Source organism: Euprymna scolopes, chromosome 26, assembly GCF_053919585.1.
Source record: "Euprymna scolopes isolate OS-2025 chromosome 26, ASM5391958v1, whole genome shotgun sequence".
Lineage (NCBI taxonomy): Eukaryota > Metazoa > Mollusca > Cephalopoda > Sepiida > Sepiolidae > Euprymna > Euprymna scolopes.
In genome coordinates, this window is record NC_136507.1 from 52089279 (window position 1) to 52113584 (window position 24306).

Below are 24306 nucleotides of genomic sequence, written 5' to 3' on the forward strand. Positions count from 1 at the left end.
CTTCTTGGACGCTGGTCTGCCATTTCATTGGGGAGTGGTCATTGCAGACAGATTCATTAATGACAACAAGATGGACTGAAGCTTTAATCTTTTATTAAAGGCAAGCCTATATCTCGGACCCTGGTTGTCGGAGAGCTAAATCTCCGATCTGCATTCTCTGCTGCCCAAAACCACTCTTTCCATGTGGTCGTCAACCGGAAGCCTACAACCACAATTCCTGTGTCACCCCTAATTTCCAGTGCATGTCAACCCTAATTTCCGGTGCATTCTCTCTAGGTTGATACCTGTCAAACCTAACCTTTTGTGACCCTACCAACTCGCTGATGGGAAATGAAAATATACTTACATAACTTTCTATTTCTAAAACTACCTATATAGCAATTAAGCTGGGATTCCCAATACTACACTGGTATTAATATATATAGGATTATAAATTCCAGGAAAGTTAAGCTTCATTAGTACTTGGCTGAGTAATTGCTTGCAGATGCAAGGAGGCATAAGTTATAAAATACAATTTATTTTCTTCAATAAAAGATACGAATCCATTCCCCTTCCCCTAGCTTTGAGCATGGATAACAACAAAGTTAAAAATAAAGTAACATTTTCATTTTAGAACCTCTATTTTCCCTTCCAACTACTCCCTCTCTCAACCTCACTTTCAACAGGTTCAATACAAAAGAAAGCAAGAAAATAAAAAACAAGTTGACTGATTGACGGAATTTCAGTATTTTTTAAACTACTAGTAAGAATAAAAATAAATTATTTTTTCTGAGACACCCACCTCTCCCCACAGGAAATGATTACAGTAGTTTTATTTTTACCATAATCAAATAAAACTGATTTAAATGATAAAAAGTTTGTAAGTGTATTGTGTGTAGTTCCTGACTTTTAGTTAACCACACTCATATAGAATTACAGTTTTTCTTTATCTTATAAATTATAAAGCTCTACTGTTTTGTTTTGCCATCTTACATATACAGTGGATTCTCTCATTAAAGATAATGAATGAGGATTCAGTATGCAATCTTCAGCAGCTCTTAAGCTCTGTGACACCGCATGCATAATTACAATTCTGCAGATGTCTGGCATACTTCTTCGCAGATGGTGAACTTTCATGTGCTCGTCAGTCAAAGATGCCTTCTTGAGTGAACAGATAACTACTTTGCTTCGTGCTTTGAAATCACAGTGGCATACATATTCATTTTTTGGTGGATTTTTCTGGTGTTTTGCCTTCATATTAGCAGGAAGGACATCCCTATGACAAAGGCAGTTCTGTTCAAATTCTCTGGTCTCTAGAAAACGCATCTTCCCCTGCTGCACTCTCCCAGGAGCTCAGAGAAATTTCACAACGCTTCAAATTGTCTTTTAGTTTATCCTTGTAACTAAGCAGGGGACACCCTCTTGGATAGCAAGAATTCTTCAGTTGCCCATAAAAAAATTATTTAGGAACTCTTTAGTCACCCATTCTCACTAGATGACCCGATCACTGTATTTGTATCCTAATCAAAAATGATTCAATACCAGTGATTTCACATCTCTCCAGTAATTCGCCATTTGGAACACGATACTACCATCCAACATTGCAAATAGAATGCAGATATCTTAGTTTATATATATATATATATATATATATATATATATATATATATATATATATAAATAATAAACATTTCTATTTCCATGGTGAACTTATTTCTGTAATTATTTTGTCTTAAAAGATACAGAAGTCTTAAAATTTAAGAAATAACCTGCATCAGAATAAAAAGAGTGCTAATTAGAAACTCACCTTTTCAATTGCATCCAAAGAATTTTTATTTTTTCCTTTACTAAAAAATTCAGCCCGTGCTTTTGCCCACGGCACTCTATTTCCAGCTGTGAGGGCAGCAAGATGGGTCTCTCCTTTTGAAGGGGGAGTTGGATCATTAACAACTTTTTGCAGCATTCTATACAGAAAAAAAAAAAGAAAGAAAACATTCACAAATAAGAAATATTGTTTGACCAAGCGAATCTAAATTATTAAAAATGACTCTCACAAATCTTTCACATAAAAACTGAAAACAAGATTTAAAAGATCACTTTTTTGCAAGGGATAAATATAACAAGAACGGATATTCTAAAAATGTATTCAATCTGTGGATTAAGTACAGAAAATATTAAATTTAGCCCGATAAACCTTCATGGAAAGATGGTTGGAGATTATATATATATATATATATATATATAAGCTGAATGTGTGTGTGTGTGTGTCTGATCACGAATAGGCTCCTATATGGTTGACTATTTTAAAAACTGATTGCATATAATGATAGATGTATCGAGACACAGGAATGGATATGTTTGATCTGGCAGAATGGTGGTTTATTAAAATTGTGGGGTCTGCGTTCGCACCTGGTCCACAAAGTATAGAAATAAAAAAATTAAAAAAAAACGTTTACAAGTGTTTTTGATATAGATGTACATAATACTTTGATAAGTATGTTTTAACTTAAATAGGGATGGTATAATAAAATTGTGGGGTCTGCGTTCACACCTGGCCTCCATAGAATGGAAATAGGCACAAACTTTAAGACTTTTCATATCTATCTGCGAAAGTATACTTTGATAATTATGTTTCAGTTTAAAGAAATATGGTATGATAAAATTATGGGGTGTTCGTTCGCACCTGATCTCCATAGAATGGAAATATGTCACAGTTTAACAAGGTTTTTTTTAATATAGATCCACAGAATATTGTGATAAGTGTTTCAGTGTGAACAGGTATGGTATAATAAATTATCGGGTTTATCTATTTTATTTTTACTTTCATCATATTTTACTTTGGTTTTGATACCTCCAAATTCAACCCAAATTTACAACCCTTCCTTTTCATAACCTATCATACTTTCATAAATCAGAGTCCATTTTCTGTAGGCTATTTTTGAACCCAGTCAACGACGGGTACTTTTGCTAGTATATATATATATATATATATCTTTCGCCAAGTCAGGGAGGAAAATATTAAAAATTGAGATAATATGATTGTTTTTGTGTTATGAAATAGGTACTATTAAGAATTGAACATTTTAACATGCTGAAATAAATAAATGGTAAGATGAATAACATCTTGGAATTTGGAATATTGACATTTTGTCATTTATTTGTATATGCTCTGTAGTTACATTTAACATACATTGAGCTTCATAAATAAAAGGATTGGTATAAATAAAGAGTGAAATATAATTGAAGTATAGTTTTCCCTGTAAACACACATACATACACATTATATATATAAGTTCCAAATATAAAATATGAATTGGTTTGATTGAATACTATGAAGAAAAACCAATGAAAGAAAAGATAAAAGAACTCACACTTCTAATTCACACGGTTGGAGTAATCTGCCACCATACCGAATGTAAATCTTAAAGAATCGACCTTTATGATAAACAGCAACATGATCGCTGTCTTTGTAATGAACCAATGTATCTAGAATTGGAGAGAATAATAAAACAATTGAAAATATCAAGAATAGAGAAATTGTTTAACAATTAAAAAACAAAACATGCATCACACAAGGAAAAGAAATCATTGTTGATTTGTATGATAGTGTATATATATATATATATATACACACACACTAACAGTAAAGGTATAACTTGCAATGAAATACCATGTGAACTAAAGAACTAAATAAAGCCATTTCATATAATAATTTAATTCATAGAAATACAGTCTTTAAAAAAAAAAAAAAAAAAAAAAGTTTTACATCAATGATGAAAAGAAATAAGAAAGAATAATCATAAAATGTGTTCATTCAATCTGTACATTTAAGAATTAAAATATTTCAAACTTAAAAAAAAAATGAGATGGATAAAAGTCCTATTTCAAATGTTAGCTTGATAAAGTGATGGGTGGACTAACAGACAAAGCCACTTAAAAAATGTGTGCATGCATCTAAAAATGATATTTAAAACTGAAGTATGATGAACTAACAGATAGAGCCTCTTATATGGAGATGTTGACATAACTAAAAAAAAAAAAATACCTTTTTCAATTCCAGGAATTCTTGTGGTATTGAATTGCCGTTCATATTGTGCTGAACATAATGGTATAGTTTTGTTCAATAAGATCTGAAAAAGAATTTACATTAGGTTTGAAAGACCAAAATTTCAAAAATGTCAAAGAACAATATCGCTATAAGATTTACATATAGCTTTTTGAGTGCTGAAATTGTTACACCCATTTTTCAAATGACTAAACTTTTCATTGTATGCTCAGACAATGTCTATGACATTTGTAGCATAATAGTATGACTAAAAATAAATTCTAAAATATGACAAATTTGCATATTGCAATGACAGCCATCTTGAATTTATAATGAAGTTGATCATCCATTCATGGAAAATTGTAATTTTCTTATGCACTGAATTATATATATTTATACTGCTGCGTCTTATATTACAAATGGAACCAATTTTGCAGAAATTAAATTGCGAATTTAATTTTTTGGGTTCATTTTAAATACATAGTCTGCAACCCCAAAAATTCAAAACATCAAGTAAATTATAAAATGTTCTGCCTTGCCTCATCTTCAAGACTGGTTGTCAGCATGTCAAAGTGTTTTTATAAGTCAAGATGACAGCATTTGTAATTCTTTAGTGTGGAATCATTCAAAGGCATGCATTGGAAGATCACATTGGCAACACTTTTGCGTTTGTTTTCTACTGCTCTTCACACTTGCTCTACATCTAACTCATCCTTAAGCACAAGCACCCCTTTCTTGATCCCGCCCCAACCTAGACCTGTCAAAATTGCCATCAAGCTAGTATTCATTACTCAAACTGCCCCTATCTAACTATATGTAATACCCCAAATCATCATTACTCAAATTGCCCCTATCTAACTATGTGTAATACACCAAATCATCATTACTCAAACTGCCCCTATCTAACTATATGTAATAAACCAAATCATCATTACTAAAACTGCCCCATTCTAACTATGTGTAATACCCCAAATCATCATTACTCAAACTGCCCCTATCTAACTATATGTAATACCCCAAATCATCATTACTCAAACCGCCCCTATCTAACTATATGTAATACACCAAATCATCATTACTCAAATTGCCCCTATCTAACTATATGTAATAACCCAAATCATCATTACTCAAACTGCCCCTATCTAACTATATGTAATACACCAAATTATCATTACTCAAACTGCCCCGATCTAACTATATGTAATACCCCAAATCATCATTAGTCAATTTGCCCCTATCTAACTATATGTAATACCCCAAATCATTATTACTCAAACTGCCCCGATCTAACTATATGTAATACCCCAAATCATCATTACTCAAATTGCCCCTATCTAACTATATGTAATAACCCAAATCATCATTACTAAAACTGCCCCGTATCTAACTATATGTAATACACCAAATCATCATTACTCAAACTGCCCCTATCTAACTATATGTAATACCCCAAATCATCATTACTCAAATTGCCCCTATCTAACTATATGTAATAACCCAAATCATCATTACTCAAACTGCCCCTATCTAACTATATGTAATACACCAAATTATCATTACTCAAACTGCCCCGATCTAACTATATGTAATACCCCAAATCATCATTAGTCAATTTGCCCCTATCTAACTATATGTAATACCCCAAATCATTATTACTCAAACTGCCCCGATCTAACTATATGTAATACCCCAAATCATCATTACTCAAATTGCCCCTATCTAACTATATGTAATAACCCAAATCATCATTACTCAAACTGCCCCTATCTAACTATATGTAATACACCAAATCATCATTACTAAAACTGCCCCTATCTAACTATATATAATACCCCAAATCATCATTACTCAAACTGCCCCTATCTAATTATGTGTAATACCCCAAATCATTATTACTCAAATTGCCCCTATCTAACTATGTGTAATACCCCAAATCATCATTACTCAAACTGCCCCTATCTAACTATATGTAATACACCAAATCATCATTACTAAAACTGCCCCTATCTAACTATATGTAATACCCCAAATCATCATTACTCACATTGCCCCTATCTAACTATATGTAATACCCCAAATCATCATTACTCAAACTGCCCCTATCTAACTATGTGTAATACCCCAAATCATCATTACTCACATTGCCCCTATCTAACTATATGTAATACCCCAATTCATCATTACTAAAACTGCCCCGTATCTAACTATATGTAATACCCCAAATCATCATATCTCAAACTGCCCCTATCTAATTATGTGTAATACCCCAAATCATCAGTTTTTGTAGCTTCAAGTTCCAAAAACTCTTGTCCACTTCCTTAATCACTATCGCCAATCATATCGAATGTCTAATCATGACTTTAATATTTCTTAGCCATTTTCAGCTTGAAAATGTGAAAAATTCACAAAATCTGACCAAAAAATTGTGGCAATATCTTATATAGCAGTATATACAAAACTGTACAGCCGGAGATTTAGCATTACAGTATGAACATGATGTGAACTAACAAAGCAGTTTTCAGCTGCCAATATGCATGTAGTATCATTTTCTATCATGTAATTTGCAATGGCTGCACTAAGAGGATTAAACACCTACTGTTTACCTTTAAACATTTTCTCTATCACATGATGTTACTTTAATCGCTATACAAATAAAATTGTGTGACCACTTCATTTTTTGTGTTTCTAGCAAATTAAAAAAAAAATATTTGCTATTATTTAAATATTTATTGAAATAAAAAAATGCAATAGTGTAAAATAAAGACAAACTTTTAAAATCCTATTTTAAAAATATCATTAATTTATAAAAATAAATCCACCACAATGCATTTTATTTTTAAGTCAGCCATGTTAATTTTTTGTTAATAGTTAAAGAAAAAATTACTTTCTGGCCCTTCAAATTTGTAAGGAATTTGGAACCATTTAAATTGTTGAATAAAAAGCCATTCATGGTGTAAAAATTATTATACTGTAATAATTTAATGTAACAGTCAAAATCTGAATTTAAAAAAAATAATAACAAAAAAAAATTGCTTACAGGGTTCAGTTCCTGCCTTTCCAGTTGGCGTCGATAGAGTACTATGCCATAGATTAGGTTTGCAGCACGAGCTACTTGAATGTCAGAATGGTCCAAGAGAACTGCATCCTATAGAGAAACAAAAGTTCAAAACAAGAAGTCATACATCAGTTATTCCTACTTTTTAATTTTATTTTATTTTTGTTGAGGATGGGGCATCATACCAGGTGTTAGACATCCGCCCACTAGTTCAGAGATTCTAACCATCTCTTTAAGTACAATTGTTTGGATCTCTCTTATCTTTAGTTCACTGGGTAGTTTGCTTTTTTTATGATGAAAATCTGTTTTCTTTTTTTGTTGTATAACATCTGCTAGTTGTCCAGTAGTGTACAAATTCCAAGAGTGATAGGAGCCTTCTATCGTGTCTGAAAGTGACACAATGTTCAACGAGTGAGATCAGAGATCACTGTACAACTCATGCTTTCTACCGATCCAAGTTATGACAACAGGACCATTGCCAGCACCCTCCAAATGCAAATCCAGATGGTTGCATAAGTTTGTTCGATTTTATATCTTTGCATCTCTATATGTCTGTTTCTTTTCAACAAAAGATTTACCAAGAAAAATATCTGCGGGTACGGCACACCCATTTACCAAATTTATGTACAAACATTCACACAGTGACACAGAATAGTAAACATGCAAAAATGATGAAAAAAAATTTATGAAAAAAAAAAATAAAATAATAAAAAAATGTAGATCGAAGTAGGTTAGAATTGGTATAATTTCTGCAAAATCTTTTACAGCTAAACATGAATTGAGATAATGTAAAAGTATACAGCAATACCATAAAGGGATCGCTAACCTTATTTTGTTTGTAGATTCTCTGAGAGGTATTTCATTATTTTTAGATCCCATGCATCCTGTAATTTTTGTTAATCAAATATTTGTTAATAAAACAAACAATCAATTTTCTTATATTCATAACATAAAATACAAATCTTGAAAATTTCAATAAATACACGTACATCTGATTGTAAATAAAAAAAAAAATAGAAAAAAAAAAAAAAAAATGGAGACTTTTTTTTGAGAATTACTTACCACACCATAAAAATTGCTGTTAACCATGATTGGAGAACGTCCTCTTAGATACACATATTCTTCCCACCAATCAGACACCTAAAAAAAAAAAAATAAAAAAAATAATAATAAATAAATAAAAAATAAATTAAAAAAAAAAAGAAAAAAAAAAGAAATTAGTACATATTCATTTGAAAACAACATTATTGAAATATTGGATTTGAAGACAAGAAAATTGTAATCAGCAAGGAAAGCAGTCTCATCGTAAAGTGTTCTACAGGTAGAAAGTGTTCATCTGAGTTAAGACAGTTGAGTTATCTCTCCTTGTTTATAGATGAGGGAAAATTTGTCTCCGCGTTAAGAAAGTTGATTTATCTCCCCTTATCTGTTTAGAGTGACCTGCTCTTGGATGTTGTTGTAGATGTGGGTCTGAGGAAGGAGTACATAACAGGAAGTTCTTACAAAGAAGTTTTGTCCATTGAAATTCCATCTGATGCTAAGGCACAAGAAAGAAAAGAACATTTTCTAGTGTTGTAGAAAACGAGTTCTAGCTGTGAATATCTTACGAAGATAACTCAAAGATTGGAGCGTTTTTTTAATTGTTAGTTTAAAGGATTATATTTTTGTTAAAAAGATGCCCGTTATTGAACGTACGTTTTACAGTGAAGTGGAACGGACGGTCTGACCAATCACAGTAACAGGACACTAGTCTGTCACCAATTCCGCTTTCCAAAAAGGCTTGCACCCATTTGTGCACATAGGTGAAGTATTTGCTTACAGCACCTTGTATTCCAAACATCTAAATACTAATCAAGTTCAGCATCACTTAACTTCAATGATCTGATAGGAACCGGTGTGTCATGTGATTCAGCCGTTAACAGAATTATATTAAGGTTTGTTTTATGTTACTAACATTAAAGTGACTGGATACAACCTATTAAGTTACTGGAGTTGTTTGAATAATCAGTTTATCCATACATTGTAAAATATCGTGGAAAAAAAATGAAATTCAAGTAAAAAATATAAAACATGGAATTAACCATGGCCTACTATAATACTATGTATAGTAGGCCATGCATTAAATTTATTACTAGAACTGATAGAAGAATATTCCCATAGTTGCTACTGATCCTAGTAAAAAAAAAACATCATATATGAAGACACATAGATACACGTTACATGCAAATGATGCTGCTCCCTTTCGCAAACCCATATGTATGTACACTTATCAATGCATGTAAATATGAATGTACATACACCAACAGTTTATTAGTGGACGGAGTTTCCAGTTCATTTTTTCTTAAATGATTGTCTTTAAATAAAAACTTCAATGCAATTTACAAATGCATTATAAAATTAAAATAATGTTTTTAAATTAAAAGAATGAAATGTCACTTACATAATTTGTTGCCCACCAAGATTTGAGTTTCAGGTTAAATTGCAATTTCTTTGCAATGCCATTTTGAAATTCCATAGCCAAGCCTTCCATTCGTTTATAATTCTCTTCATCTAGCAAAGGCTTAACAGAACGAAGATACTGCACAGAACACATTTGTGGAAAGAAAAAAAATGACAAGAAATTTAATAAACAGTTATAAAAATGAAGTAAAAAAAAAAAAAAAAAAAAAAAAAAAAAATCAAATATTAGTTATAATTTTTATAAATTAAACTAATAGTTTTTTTTTATGTATATCAGCTATGGCTCATAATTTCTTACTGGGACAATATTTCAGACTGAATAAAAGTTTCCAAAATTATGATACAAAATAAAAAAAAAACAAAAAATACAAATGACAAAAACAAACCTCTTTACTAGAAAACAAAAACCTGATTTGTTTTTACTTTAAATTTTCTATAAACAAATTTATCTTCAAATAGATCTACACTATTGACAAATAACTTTATTCATTTTCCACCTCCTTATTAGGGTTACATTCCCTCTTTACCAATCAAATAATTTTAGAAATTCATTTTCTGCTTTGCTCAAATACTTAATAGAATTATGGCCGCACCTCTGACTGACCACCTTACCCCCAAACACATGTAACATGGTTCTTCTTACAAGCTATCTCTAAGCTTTTACTGTTGGCATTCTCCAGGGGCAATGTAACAGTTCACAATTTACTTGCATAATTAGAACACACAGATGCTGACATCATATACAACTTGTTGGACATGGGTGTGTGTCGTTGAAGTCCCGTTGTATTTTCTACATCTGAGCTAAACCTTCAAGATCTCAGCTAAGAATAAGACTGACTGATCCTTCTCAAACAATTGCCCCCAAAATATATTTACTTTCTGATGGAAATCAGATACATCCGGTTTTCCTTATAATTTATTTTCACCAAAAACTGGAGATGTCCAGTTTCTTTCTCATTCTTCCGAATGTATCATTTTGACCATTCAGCTATTAATGACTAATTGCATAAAGTGTCACTTTGTTTGTGAAGTTCAATGAATTTGTCGATTTTTTTTCATTTCCTAGCTAATCTCTCCTGATGATCCTAGCTGTGGGGGAGTGAGAGCACTATATAATATCACAGTACCATATACTTTAAAAAGAAAAAAAAAACTAAGTTTGAATCTTAGTTTTTTTAAAAAAATTTATTTACTGATTTTCAATCCAAGCAAGATACATTGCCATTTCGATGTAAAAGGCGACTATTTAAGACCAAAGCTACAGGGACACTATGTGGGGAATTGAGCAGTGAGATGTTTGTTTACATTTGAACATTTGCAGTCAAGGAAGCAGGGACCCAGGAGGGAATTCCAAAGTCTAGGAGTTTGAGGGAAGAAACTACTCAATTATTTACCATATGCCGGCATTTTAGATCTGGTACCAATAAACTAAAATCGAACTAGTACATAAATAAGTCCATAAAAAATATAAATGAATTCATTAGATAAGCAGTTTCTATCCACGTCAGAAATAATGGTTCAGTAAGAAGGTAGTGATAAATATTATTTAGATTTGACAGAAAAGAATGAAGGTAAAAATCTCAGTAAGTTATGAACTGTTTTTGTTTTCTGATCTTTTGGCACATATGTTGCCAGAGTTCCCTTTTTAGGAAAACATCAAGTGGCTTCATTCCTATATCAAGAATGATTCCATAAAGTACACAATATATATTCCTCATACAATTTTAAAAAAAGACTTCAAAACTTTTTTCTTAAACAGTCTTTGATTGTATTTTTGAGAGAGTAAGGTCACGTTGACCTTGTTTTTTTTTAAACAAGGAACTATTTGTTCCTCCCACATATCTAATTAGCAATTTAACATCTTTTCCTGATCTTGTGAGAGCAAGATGTTCCTCCTCTGAAAACAATTTTGTCCAACATTTCTTCAAGTTTTGTTAGACTTATCAGTCTTTTTTCCTATAGGGACCCAGTTAATAAAGCCCCCCCCCCTCCCTATTGTGTTAAGAATAAGTTTCTACATATTATTTAGAAACCCATCTTAACATAAAGAGGGCAAGAAAGGGAGCTTTGTTAAAAATTCTATACATTCACTGCCTTTTGTTGCATAGTCATACCATTTGTTCACAGTACACCATCTTTGTCAGCATTTATTTTCAGCGGTCATTTTTTATTTATCCCTAATCAGCGAAATGGATCATGAAATCACCACTTACCCAAACTTCTTGGGCATAATAAAGATTTTCAAGTAAATGAATTGCAAAAAATCAAAAAAAGTCATAGTACAATTGTAAATTGTTACAAGAGTAAAAGTGCACTAGAGAGAGGTAATTACAAAGGCTTAAAATTCATAGATCAGGTTTTGAAAGTGATTGACAGAAAAACTGAGTGACAAATAAGACGTCAGATAAGCATAGATGAAATGCAGTTTGATTTTATATCTGGGCAAAATACCACTGGTGTTCCAAAAGACTTGAATCTTAGTACAATTGTGAATTATTACAAGAATAAAAGAGATCCAGATAGAGGTAATTACAGAGGCTTACAGTTGATGGATCAAGATTTGAAGCGGATTGATGAGAAGAATTGTAAATTATTAGAAGAAAAATTTGTTATTTCAATTAATACATTATTTATATACTTAGACACAAGGTTAAGTGTAGTTTTGAGAATACGGCACACTGAAGTAAGTGTACTCTGGCTTATACAAATGTCTGTGCAACCCCATCGGCATTCCTTGATAGGGGTGTCTCAGGCAATTAGCAATAAATTAACCTCTTCTTGGAGAGAAAGTAAGGCCTAGGAGTGTGGACCTTCCAGGATAGAACAGAATCATACATCAGCCTGGCAGTAACAAGCCTGACTGTCGGCCTAATTGGTCTGATAATTCTAATACAAGTTTTTGGAAATATTGTGTGTGTATGTATATCATTTGAAGATCATGTTTTCATGAAATTGGAAGTTTTGGTCACCCAATGATGGTAATTATTTGACTGAAATGATAGCTTTGTTATTCTCATGTTCCAGTAATTTGTTTAAATTTATATATATATATATATATATATATATATATATATAGTGACCTGGATAAGTATTGGTAATTTTTGTTATATTTTCTGCATTTATGTTTGGCATTTTGCCTGATATTTGGCAAATAATATCTTGTAAAGTTGTTTTAGTTGTATGTGAAAGGAAAATTCAAAACTCATAGTTGAATCCATTGTTTTTATCAATGTTCAAATTGCCTTATGCAAAAGTATTAGATACATAACACTTTTTTCAAATGCTCATTAGTATTGGAATGTTATCTCTGATCAGAGAAGCACAAAATTGTTTACAAGATAATGATACTAATCATTTGTCTTTTTGATGTGTATTCTGCAAGTCAAGGATTAAAAATGGCAAAAAGTAAAGAATTATCCAAAGATATACAAGATAGAATCATTGAATGTCAAAAGAGAAGGTCACCGAAAAATTAGCAAAGAAATAGAAACTTAGCCCAAAGTACAGTAGAAAATATCAAAGTAGAAGTATGGTGACAGTACAGCAAACCTTCCAATAAATGAAAGACTGAGAAAAATAAAAGTACTTCAAGGTGGATCAGCAGAAATGTGAAAAAAAAAAAAAAAAAAAAAAAAACTCTTCATTACTCTTTCTAAAATTAAAACTTAAGAGTTCTAGAATTAATGTAGTTTAGGATAGCATTAGTAAAGGCTTTCATTCAATCATACAGGCTTTCATTCAAAACCATCAAGAAAAATGTGTTTCTTGAAAACCAAACATGTCAAAGACTGATTAAAGTTGGTGAAAACTTATGAAAAGAAAAGTATGCAGTTTTGGGAAAAGATAATCTGGTTAGATGAAACCAAAGTTTAACTATTCAGAAGGCACACAGTGACAAGTGTTTGGCAAAAAAATGGTAATACCTTCAACAAGCACAATACCATCACCACAGTTAAGTTTGAGAGCGATTTCATTATAATATAGAAATGCTTTTCATCCAAGGTCACTGGTGAGTTACAAATTATCCATGGTAAAAGGAATGTGGTGAACATGTACAGGGAAATTCTTTTTTAGGACAGTCAAAATTTCCTGCTACAACATAATCCCAAACATATTGCAAAACTTACAAAGGAATGGTTTGAAAATAATGATTTTTCTACTTTCAATTGGCCAAGTCAGTCTCCTAACTTGAATTCAACTAAGAATTTGTGGAATACTTTGAAAATTAAAGTTTATAAGCAGAATCCACAGAATATCACGAAATTAGAGGAATTATGCAAGAAAGAATAGGATAAAGTAATGGTGGATCAGTGTGAAGAATTTGTAGCCAACTATAGAAACCGACTGAAAGTTGTGGAACAAAACACGGGCTACATAACAAAATATTAAATTGATGTATCCAATACTTTTACATAGGGTAATTTTGAACTTTGATAAAAAAGAAAAAAAAAAAAAGGATTCAACCGTGAGTTTTTAATTTTCCTTCTCCTACAACTAAAACAACTTTACAGGGTATTACTTAAATATCAGGCAAAATAGTTAATAAAAACTAGTTATAACAGAAAATAGCATGTATCCAATACTTATGCATGTTACTGCATGTGTGTGTGTGTATATATATATATATATATATACACACACACACACTTTTGTTGGTAGTAACAGTAATTAAAGTAATTTAATAAAATAAGGATAAATAATTGAAACTTAAAATGAATTGAATGTAAAAAAATAAAAATTGAAAATATTCACCCTTTTCATTGTGTGTTCCACTGATGGCACTGATAATTTTGGAAGTAAACCTTGGAAACTGGTTAAAAGAGGTTTATGGCTAATCAGTTTGAAAACTTTTATAAAAATCTGAAAAAGAAAAAAATGAATTTAAAAGTCAAACATTTAAGAATTCATTAAATTTTAAAAGAATACTAGACTATCCGTGACCTGTTGGGTCAGTATGTTATATTAGCTATGGAATTAATGTATGAGTGTGACACTTGTGACATAAAGAAAATAGTATTTTTTTGACATAACAGAAACATTTCTATGAAAGTATATTAGAATGAAAAAAGAATATACATTTCTACGAGTTGTTCTGTTTATAATTGTTTATTTTTGAAAAAACCCCAAAAAACTTACAGCCATTGAATTATAAGTGGCTTGCCATACTTATAGGTAAATGTGCACAGAACAGATACCATAATACTTAAAGTTAAATTCAAATTTTGATATATCTTAATTTAAACACAACCCCCCCCCCCAAAAAAAAACAATTGGGACACTAAAAATGTACACAGTAAAACAATGTTTTATTGTCGCATTAATTATTTATTTGTAACACAAATTAAAAAACATTTTTGGGGTTATTTATGTTGGTAGTGTAGAAGAAAATGTACAAATGTTCTTTAAGAAAGGTGTATTAAAAAATCGAGAATAAATTTTAAAAAAAGGGAAAGCAGTGGGTAAATCACCGTCGTAAAATGCTCTTATGGTTGTCAACGGGTTGAAGTAGATTTATTTGTAAGAAAACTGCATTAAAATAACTTAAATGTAATACGGAAAGGAACGATGTAAAAAAAAAAAAAAAAAAAAATACAGAAAGTATTAACAATTATTTATTTGGATAATTTAAACGCAAAAAAAATTCTGCAAAAGTAGAGATTTGTGTTTATTTGTTTATGCTGTTATGGGTTTATGTTTATGTACACATGCGCAACCGGAAGTTGTAAACTGGATGTTGGGTTACAACACCAATTATAAGGTCATTTGAGTTTTACAATTATAATGATTATTTTCTTTTTATATAGAAAGTTGTAGTTACTGTATGTTAATGAATTCCTCCTAGAGTTATAATGCATCGCAATAACTACATGGTCTTACAGCAAAATCCAAAACTTGACAAAAAATAAACGATTTACCAGAAGGTGCTGAAGATCGTAGTAATCTCCTGGCCACTCCTGTGTCTTCCAGCAAGATTCTGTTCCTGTACACAATGTCCCTCACCACTGATTGCTGGATTTATAACTGCCCTACTCCTGGAACTACAATCCCTTTGACTATTTCTTCTGATCTGTGATAGAGGACAAAATCAAAAAGCATACCCACAAAGCAGTAGAGTCTTTGAAAGCTGCTATCATTGAGGCATTCACTGCTACAGACAAAGACATGTTTACCAAAGCATGTAACTTCTGTCACACACATCTTGAGATAGTTGTATCTGCTGGCATGGTAAAACAACAATAATGTAGTATGTAACTATTGATAAATAAACTGTTGAATCTCTGCATATACAACTTTTGTTTTTATTGTCTTTTTCATTTTCTTTTTGTCATTTAAGATCTTGTTGCAACACCTATATATTCTCAAAGTATGTTACCAGGGAACTTGGATAAGTATATTTTATTTTGATCAAAATGGAGGTACAATACTATCATAGGATCCACATTTGTACTTGAATCCATAAAAAGGAAACGCAATGCTCTATCACTTAAAAATAGAAATATTAATATGGTTGGTTTATTTTATGTCCTATCAACCTTTTTTTTTTTTAATATTTAATGCTCAATTTAGTAATTTTGGGAAAAGGTTTTATGCTTCAAGTTCTTTATATCTTCAAATATTTATTTGTGGTTTTTGGCCTGGTTGTTTTGTAGAGGAAAAGTTGTTTTTGACTCTGCAGAACATGATTGAGTTTTGCAAAGGATAAGAAAAAAAAATGCAATAATGTAACCAGATGGTGCACCGGGCAACACCAAATGACCTTGCTTGCCGGGTTAGAAAGCAGTCAGCATCTGGATGGTCCTTTGGATACAAGTTGAGGGGATTTCACATTGTTGGATGTAATAGTGGTGGTGGTGATGATGATACTAAAAAGAAGAAATCTGTTTTAACAGATAATGAAAATGACTCCCCCCCCCCCAAGTTGGATAGCTGAAGGATCTAAGTTTGAATCATAAAATGTTTTTCAGGCTGTGAAAATTGGCACTTGAGTTTTATTTGAGGGACCACCAGAAAATCAAGTCAAGTAGATAAACTGTCAAGTGGATTCTAATTATTGGATTGACCGTGAAATCACTTTGGAAAGAGGATCAACTATGATGACTTACTTATCCTATCTTATACAGATGGCCTTTGGAAAACCATCCAACAAATCCCCCCCCCCTTAAAAAAAAAAGGTAAAAATTTAACGAGAGTGGAGCTGAAGGCACTGGGGCCCTCCCACTTTAGTGATGATGAGAGGTATGAATTAAGAGAGAAGAAAGGGAAAAAGTCCCTCAAAGCTTGAGAAATACAATCCTTTTTGAGATTGGTTTATGGAGAATAGTGGAATAAAGTTCTGTTGATTGGGGAAGGGGGACTAAGCCTACCTGATTCTGAATATAATGGAAGGCAACAATAGCCTCGAGGACACATCTGCTCGACTGCTGAGAGACCCAAACCTTTGAGAAAAAGCACATTCACTTGGGTCCCACTCTGCTCCAAACCACTGAGTCCACACTGTGAAGAGACAGGTCCCTCAGACTTAGGGTTAGTTGCCTCGACTTTACTGACAAAAGCCACCAGTCCCCGAGTATTTTGTATCTGAAGTCAGAGACGGTCAGAATTTGTAATTGCCATTGAATAATTACCTTGTTTTAATTATACAAGCCAAGTTGTCGAGTTATCTGTCTTCTCTTCCTTTTTTTTGAAATGACCTCTACTTTCCAGTGATGCTGATTTTTGGAGACCAGAGCTGAACGGATTGCACACTCCAGCAAAAGCAACACAAGGAAAGTGGCAACTTATGCGACTGAATCATCTTATCAACCAGGACCCTCACCAAAGAGACATTAGAGTTCCAGCGGCCACCCGAGATCAGAGCAGACAAGCTGGGTAGCATAACTTGCTGGACCTTGTTGGGAAGTGGGAGTACAATAACATTAATGTTCAGTGCAAAAGGTTAATACAGGAGTGCAGGGCTTGAAGCAGAAGTTTGCCATTTTCTTTATTTGTCATAAAAAAATCTTCAAAATAATTCCATAATCATATTTATCTATTTTTTAAGAAATTTGTTTGCAATTAATTCATAAAATATATTTGCTGTTTCATATTAATTTGGTGTTAAAGTAAAAGTCAGAAAATAAAAAAAAAATGCAAATATTGCTTTTCAATGTGATTTTATAATTCTGCAACATTTTAAAGACAAATTCTTAAAACTAAACTCTTAACTTATTTTGAAATAAAAAGATTTCTCACCATCCAAAATTTTGTTTTCCCTGATGGCACTTTTCTAGTTTCATAGATCCATTGTTGGTAGCAAAATAAACTTTTTAAGGTAAAACGAAGGAGGAAAGTCAACAGGGCACACACCATTATCCCATAAAGAAGACATTCTAACAGTTGATCTGCTGGATTGAACATGCCACGCCTGGAGTTAAAAATAAAGAAACAGAAATTACTGATAACATATAATACTCTTTTTTTTTTTTTAAAGTATGTCATCGATAAATTTGAATCTGACTAACCAATTCTTATTTTTTATCCTTGCAGGAAAAAGTTGTATTTTAATTCAGTTTCTTTCTAAATATATTTATTCCGACTAGAAAAATTGTTAAAATACAGATATTTTTCAACAATTCAAAATCCAGGAAATGGTAAGAAAACTAGGGTTTCATCAATCTCTACAATCATAAAATTAATAGACAACTTATAATATTGAATGTAATCAACAATTCATGCTAATAAGAATTTTTCTTTTATGAGTTATTCAAATTAACACTTAATAATCACAATTTTTTCATCTTTGTCAGTGTCTTGCCTGTATGTGACATACATATTTTTATTATTTATTGAAATCCAAAATAGAATATAATACCATGGCATTTGAAAAAAAAAATTATATTTAACAAAAATAATTATGAAATCACAATAAATTTCATTTTGTTTGTAAAATAAATATATAATTTCATTTTTTAAAGTTAAATCAATATTCATTTTCCAAAGGTTTTTTTTTCTTATGTAATTACACAATACACATGCTAAAACATTCCCTAGTTTTGGGATTAAGCTATGTGTGAAGAAAAAGAAACCCTTCCATTTTAAGTATTTTAATTAGTCATAATTTGTAATTGGCTTATCAAGTGACCCATCTCTTACTTTCTATCATTTTTACCTCTTTTCATTCGATACATTACTTATTCTCACTCCCATAACTATCTTTCTCTTTTTATTAAGTTGAAGATAATAAAGAATGAAAGATTGTGACAATCCTTTATAAATAGAAGTGAATATTACTTTAATCAGTAATACCATTCAATTCAGAGAGGAAAAGAAAAAAACAGATCGAAAAAAACTTGGAATCAATGTTTTTATAAAATTACAGTTAACTGGCTTTGCAAACTCTTTTCTTGATTCAAATAATTTAACCAAAATTCAATGAGTGCCTCAATGGATTAGATTTTTTCTAGTATATATATATATATATATATATATATATATATATATATAAATAATGGAGATTTGGTATTTGTCTGAAATCAAAACTATACTACTGCATCTTTTACTGTACTATTATATTATCTTCAGTGCTCAATTCAGGAGGAGAGAGTGTAGTACCTGTTCTGCTGTCATGAGATCATCCCCTTGATACCACTTTTTGCTTTTGGAAAAGGCAGTGTTGTGTATGTTCGTATGTCATGAGAGGAGGGCATACACTAACAAAAAATTATCACAATCAACTGTTCATTAGCAAATTAAACACATCATATATACTACTAGGTAAAATATTGGCAGTCAGTGTGTGTATGTGTGTGCGTGTGTGTGTGTGTGTGTGTGTGTGTGTGATATATAGAGAGGTGGGGGGACAAAGACAATATCAGAATGAATACGTAGAAATTTAGTGAAATTATATAACTTACCAGTATTTTAAACATGGGTCAAAATTTATCAAAGGTGGAGCCCAACCAACAAATTTTATGGCTGCAAATGTAACAATGAGTGTAACCAGTCCAAAAGGAGTGACAGGATAGATAACAGTACGGCAGGAGTTCTAGAACAAGAAAAAAAAAAAAGTCATAAACAGTTTGTAAAATTTTAATTTCTATAAAATATTGGTTGGAAGTTTAGATCGACAAATATGCTAAATGGCATTGTAAGATTAATTACATATATATATAAAGAACGTAATTCCAAACATAGTTAAAATTATTCTTATTTTTCTAGTAATAGAACAAAGTTTTCTGAGAGGTTGGAGTAAGTAGTCATGATGTTGTGATAAAAAGTGTTTTGGAATTTAGTGAAGAATGCAACAATAAACCTTTGAAGACCCAAATCAGAAGATAGGGACAAAAGTCTGTGGCTGGTTCTGCGGCCACCTCAAGGTTGTCATCAAAATTAAATGTGGGTTCACAAGGAAATAGTCATGAAGACAAACCAATCCAAGTTTCGAGAATCAAATCTCAAAAAATGAACCTAATTTATTCCAAGACAATAATATCTGTACTCTATATAAATGAGCCTATCTATGTTGTGTTTCTCAGCTCAACTGGAAAAAATGGTTTTACTTTAAATTGTAATAAAAACAAAATTACTTAAGAATTTTTTTAGAATAAACAACTATGAATAAAAAAAATTAATAAATCTTACACTACGAACAAAGACATAACAGATGGTTTGTATCTGTTAAATTCAGTGCTTTCTTTAAATTTTTTAGCTATTAAACTGAACTGTCAACTAAATTTATAAGTTTTAACACAAAAAAAAAAAAAAAAAAATTTATTGTGTCAAAGAGAATTATCACCCTACGCCCTACTAATGCCATTGGAAAGTAAATATATATATATATATATATATATATATATATATATAAAAGTGCCTATATTAATTAATGATGAAAAAAAATATCATGTGTCGTTTTTAACTTTTAGATGAACACAAAGACAAATCTCCTTTATATGATAGATTAGATAATCTGATTTTGTGAGTCAGATCGTCCTCATGTGGAGACACGTAAATAAATGTACAAATAAGTGTCTTCAAGATTCAACGATAAAGGTTTGCTTGTTTTCATTTTGATATATTTGGACAGTCAAGGTTTCAACAGCTTTGACTTTGCTTGATAGCATTTGACATTTTCTCATGGAGGAATATAATATTAAATCTGCTGGAGTCACCACAGCCAATCACATTTCAGATTGAGGACATTTCTATGTGTGAAATGACCTAGAATTTGCAATACCACACTATATTTTCTTTACATCAAATAAACTCAAATCAAGTATTATTGAAAAGAGTATGAAAAACAAAGAAATATTATCTTTAGTTTTTTTTTTTTTTTTTTTAAATCGGTCCATTAAAACTGGAGTTATGTATGAAAAAATGCATTGTTCATTGGACTTTTTGTCTTACGTCAGTCCTATTCAAATGCATAGAAGTTTGTGACTGAAAATATTAGGAAATTTGCACAATTTACATAATAATCCATCTTTAAAAAGATGTAAATTCAGATCTTTTTAAGATATTATGATGAAATTTTGAACATATAATACCATGAAGGTTCAGTTGGCTTTATTTACGGCCATATCATTTGGTAACTTGTGGACTAATTTGAATACTAATAATTAGCATATTTCAGTTTAATTTTCACGGCTTTAAGTAGAAACATCATAAAAACAGCTAAGAAAAATGCTAAGTAAGGTTTTATCATCATAATATGAAGTTGTATTCTGATGGACATTATCATTTGTCATTATCACATCATGAAAAATCCAAGATGGCGACCAGGCAATCCAAAATGGAAACCAGGAAATCCAAGATGGCCATCATGATACAATTCAAAAAAATTATAAACAAAATATGGCTTGTAGCATATCAAATGAAAGGAAATTTTGCACAAATTACAATTTTTTTCAAGTACATTAAACTAATTAAGTTTCATTTTAACAGCTTGAAGTTGCCATGATAATTATCAGGTGGGGTTTTACCACTATTTTGTATAATTTTCTTTATTTACAAGTTATTGTTGAGACTTCAAAAATTTCAAAAGACATTGCAGCCATTTTTTTTATTTATTCTCATGTAATACTTGAGACTACTTGTTTTTCGAACAGAATAAACATTTGCAACACCAAAAATTTATCGAGGTAGGTATAGAGGAGTAACTTATCTTGACTTTGGTAACATTTATTTGTCATATTTGTTTTGTAACCACTTTTTCATATCTGTGTGAATTGTAAAACAAACCCAATAAATGTTATAGACAAGATGCTATTCTTTTAGTTTGTGTGTTTTAACTCGTTTAAAAGCGGTTTTACGTAAAAAAAAAAAAAAAAAAAAATGGTGTTGAGTGAAGTTGTTTGAATTAAATTTAAATAAAAACATTTTTTTAACGAAATAAAGTAAGATTACAGCACCATTTTTGTTGTCCTATTTTCAAGCTAAATTCAATTTTTTTTTATATCCTTTTTTTTTTTTTTATTACATTGTTAGATGAAAGTACAGAATAGTTACAAAACATCTTATCCCCATGCTAAGAGTGGGTTTCTAAATAAAGTGTTTCAAAAGTTTGAGGGACTCTTGTTTTAGAATTGTAGACCTCCCCACTCCTCTCAAAAATTTATTCAAAATTCAGGAAATCAACCAATTTTAATGAAATTTTTAGTATTTATCAATTAACAGTAATAGAATCTATATAATTACAAAACTCAAATAACCTTGTAACGATGTATGTAACCCACTTTCCGGTTTACGACATCCGGTTGCGCATGCGCTCATAAACATTAACCCATAACAACGTAAACAAATAAACACAAATCGCTTATTTTGCAGATTTTGACCTGCGCACTGAAATATTAACGTTATAATTTCAAAATTATTTTGTAACATGGGAAGAGTGGGGTTTAAAATAACTTAAACGTAATACAGAAATGAACGATGTAAAAAACAAAAAAAAACAGTTTTTACAATTGTTTATTTGGATAGTTTAAACGCGAAAAAAACAAAAACAAAAGAACAATTGGGACGCTAAAATATGAACATTATTTCGAAATTATTATTTAACATGGGAAGAGTGGGGTTTAAACATAATACAGAAATGAATGATGTGAAAAAAATAAATAAAAAAAAAAGCAGATATATCACCCACCACTTATAATTAAGTAACTAAATTTTTGTTTTAAAAAATAATCAATTATAATAAACAGAACGACTCATAGAAATCTATCTATATTCTTTTTTCATTTTAATATACTTTCATAGAAATGTTTCTGTTATGTCAAAAAAACAGATTTTCTTTACATCACAAAGGTCACGCTCATACATGAATTCCATAGCTAACATACTGACCCAACGGGTCACGGGTAGTCTAGTATAATATAAACATGTATAAAAATGATAATATTTTCAGACATCTGTATTAAACATTTCTATCCCATTTAAACATGTTTTTCATTTATTTTTATGCAAGTAAACTTTCAGTACTTATACACTTATGTTACTGTATTGAAATACTGTTATTTAGAAATCCATTCTTAAGATGGAGAGGGCTTTGCAATTATTCCGTATTTCCACTTAAAAATTTAATAATAATAAAAACGATATCATAAAACTTTAATTTAACTTAAAAAAAAACTATTTTTAAAAAATAGTATGGTAACATAAGTGCATAAAGACCAAATTTTCTTCTTTTCAATTTTTTGTTTGAATTGAATATTTTTTCAAAAACTTTTTTTTAATGCAAAAATAGAACATTACCAAAATATTCCTTTTTTTTTTTTTCCATAATCAAAAACTGATGTTTTCTAAATAAATAAAAATAAAAAATGTATACTTCATTGCTGTAATCCACTTTGTAAACAAACGTTTTGTTATGAATTTACATGATGGCATCGCACATTGCCCATGAAAGACAGCACTCAAAAAAAAAAATAAATAAATGAATTGAAATAAAAACAATCAAATATCGGGGCTCGCTATCATTTCTATTGATGCTCATGTAAAAAAGTTTTTAACTAATTTTTTTCAAAATTTTATAACAAAAGAAATAATTAGCTATTACCGTTTGAACAAAGTTTCTATCTTGATTTATTTTTGTACTAGAAAGCCTCAATTTCAAGATTTCTAACTTTTGACTGGAAAATCACACGTGTTTTGTTTGAATTCTGTGATAAAGACAATTCTTTTCTCTTGTTTTAAAAATATGAAATGCCATCGACTAGTAGAACTTCTGTGTAGAGTATTTATATGAACAGACCTAAAACGTGTGCATCCGAAAAGTCATCTATCGCTCGCAGACATGCCATGGCAGCGTTTCGTTAATAGGCAGAATTAAATTGCAATTTTTTGGAATATAGAAATCACAACAAAAATATTAAAATACCATTTTAAAGAAAATTTTGTTTTGAATCTAATCATATAAGTTTTATATTGATTGACAGAGGAGAAATCTATTAATTATGTATTTACAAAACTATGACTGTCAGATTAAGTAGCAGAATATGCCTTGTTCAGCGCTAAACTGTATGTCATTTGGTATTACTACTAGAATTATATTAAATAACAATTTATCTGAAGGCAAAAATAAGACTATAGAAATACAGTATTGCTAGTGCAATTGTAAGAGTTTGGAGTAGATGAAGTTCAAGGAACTCATTCCATTACAAACCAGCAGAGCATTATCACTGTTGACCAAGAGAACCATCTATCAGTATGCAGTGTGGTAATATATGAAAGTGAAACCTGGATAAAATGGTTGAGGTTGCATTACGTGGATAGAAATTATCTAAGAATAATACAA

At 30.7% G+C, this 24306-nt stretch overlaps 1 protein-coding gene across 2 annotated transcripts in view; it reads right to left on the reverse strand.

Moving 5' to 3' along the window:
• LOC145248044 (carnitine O-palmitoyltransferase 1, liver isoform-like) overlaps nt 1-24306 on the reverse strand; it is a 124277-nt gene that overhangs the window by 49246 nt on the left and 50725 nt on the right. For both annotated transcript variants that reach the window (XM_080109775.1, XM_080109776.1), the window contains exons 3-11: nt 19433-19563; nt 17772-17943; nt 14292-14399; nt 9520-9657; nt 8142-8219; nt 7062-7169; nt 4025-4109; nt 3351-3465; nt 1787-1943 (exon numbers count right to left, since the gene is read on the reverse strand). In XM_080109775.1, the coding sequence (XP_079965901.1) occupies nt 1787-1943; nt 3351-3465; nt 4025-4109; nt 7062-7169; nt 8142-8219; nt 9520-9657; nt 14292-14399; nt 17772-17943; nt 19433-19563 (1092 nt within the window). The remainder of the gene's footprint in view (nt 1-1786; nt 1944-3350; nt 3466-4024; nt 4110-7061; nt 7170-8141; nt 8220-9519; nt 9658-14291; nt 14400-17771; nt 17944-19432; nt 19564-24306) is intronic.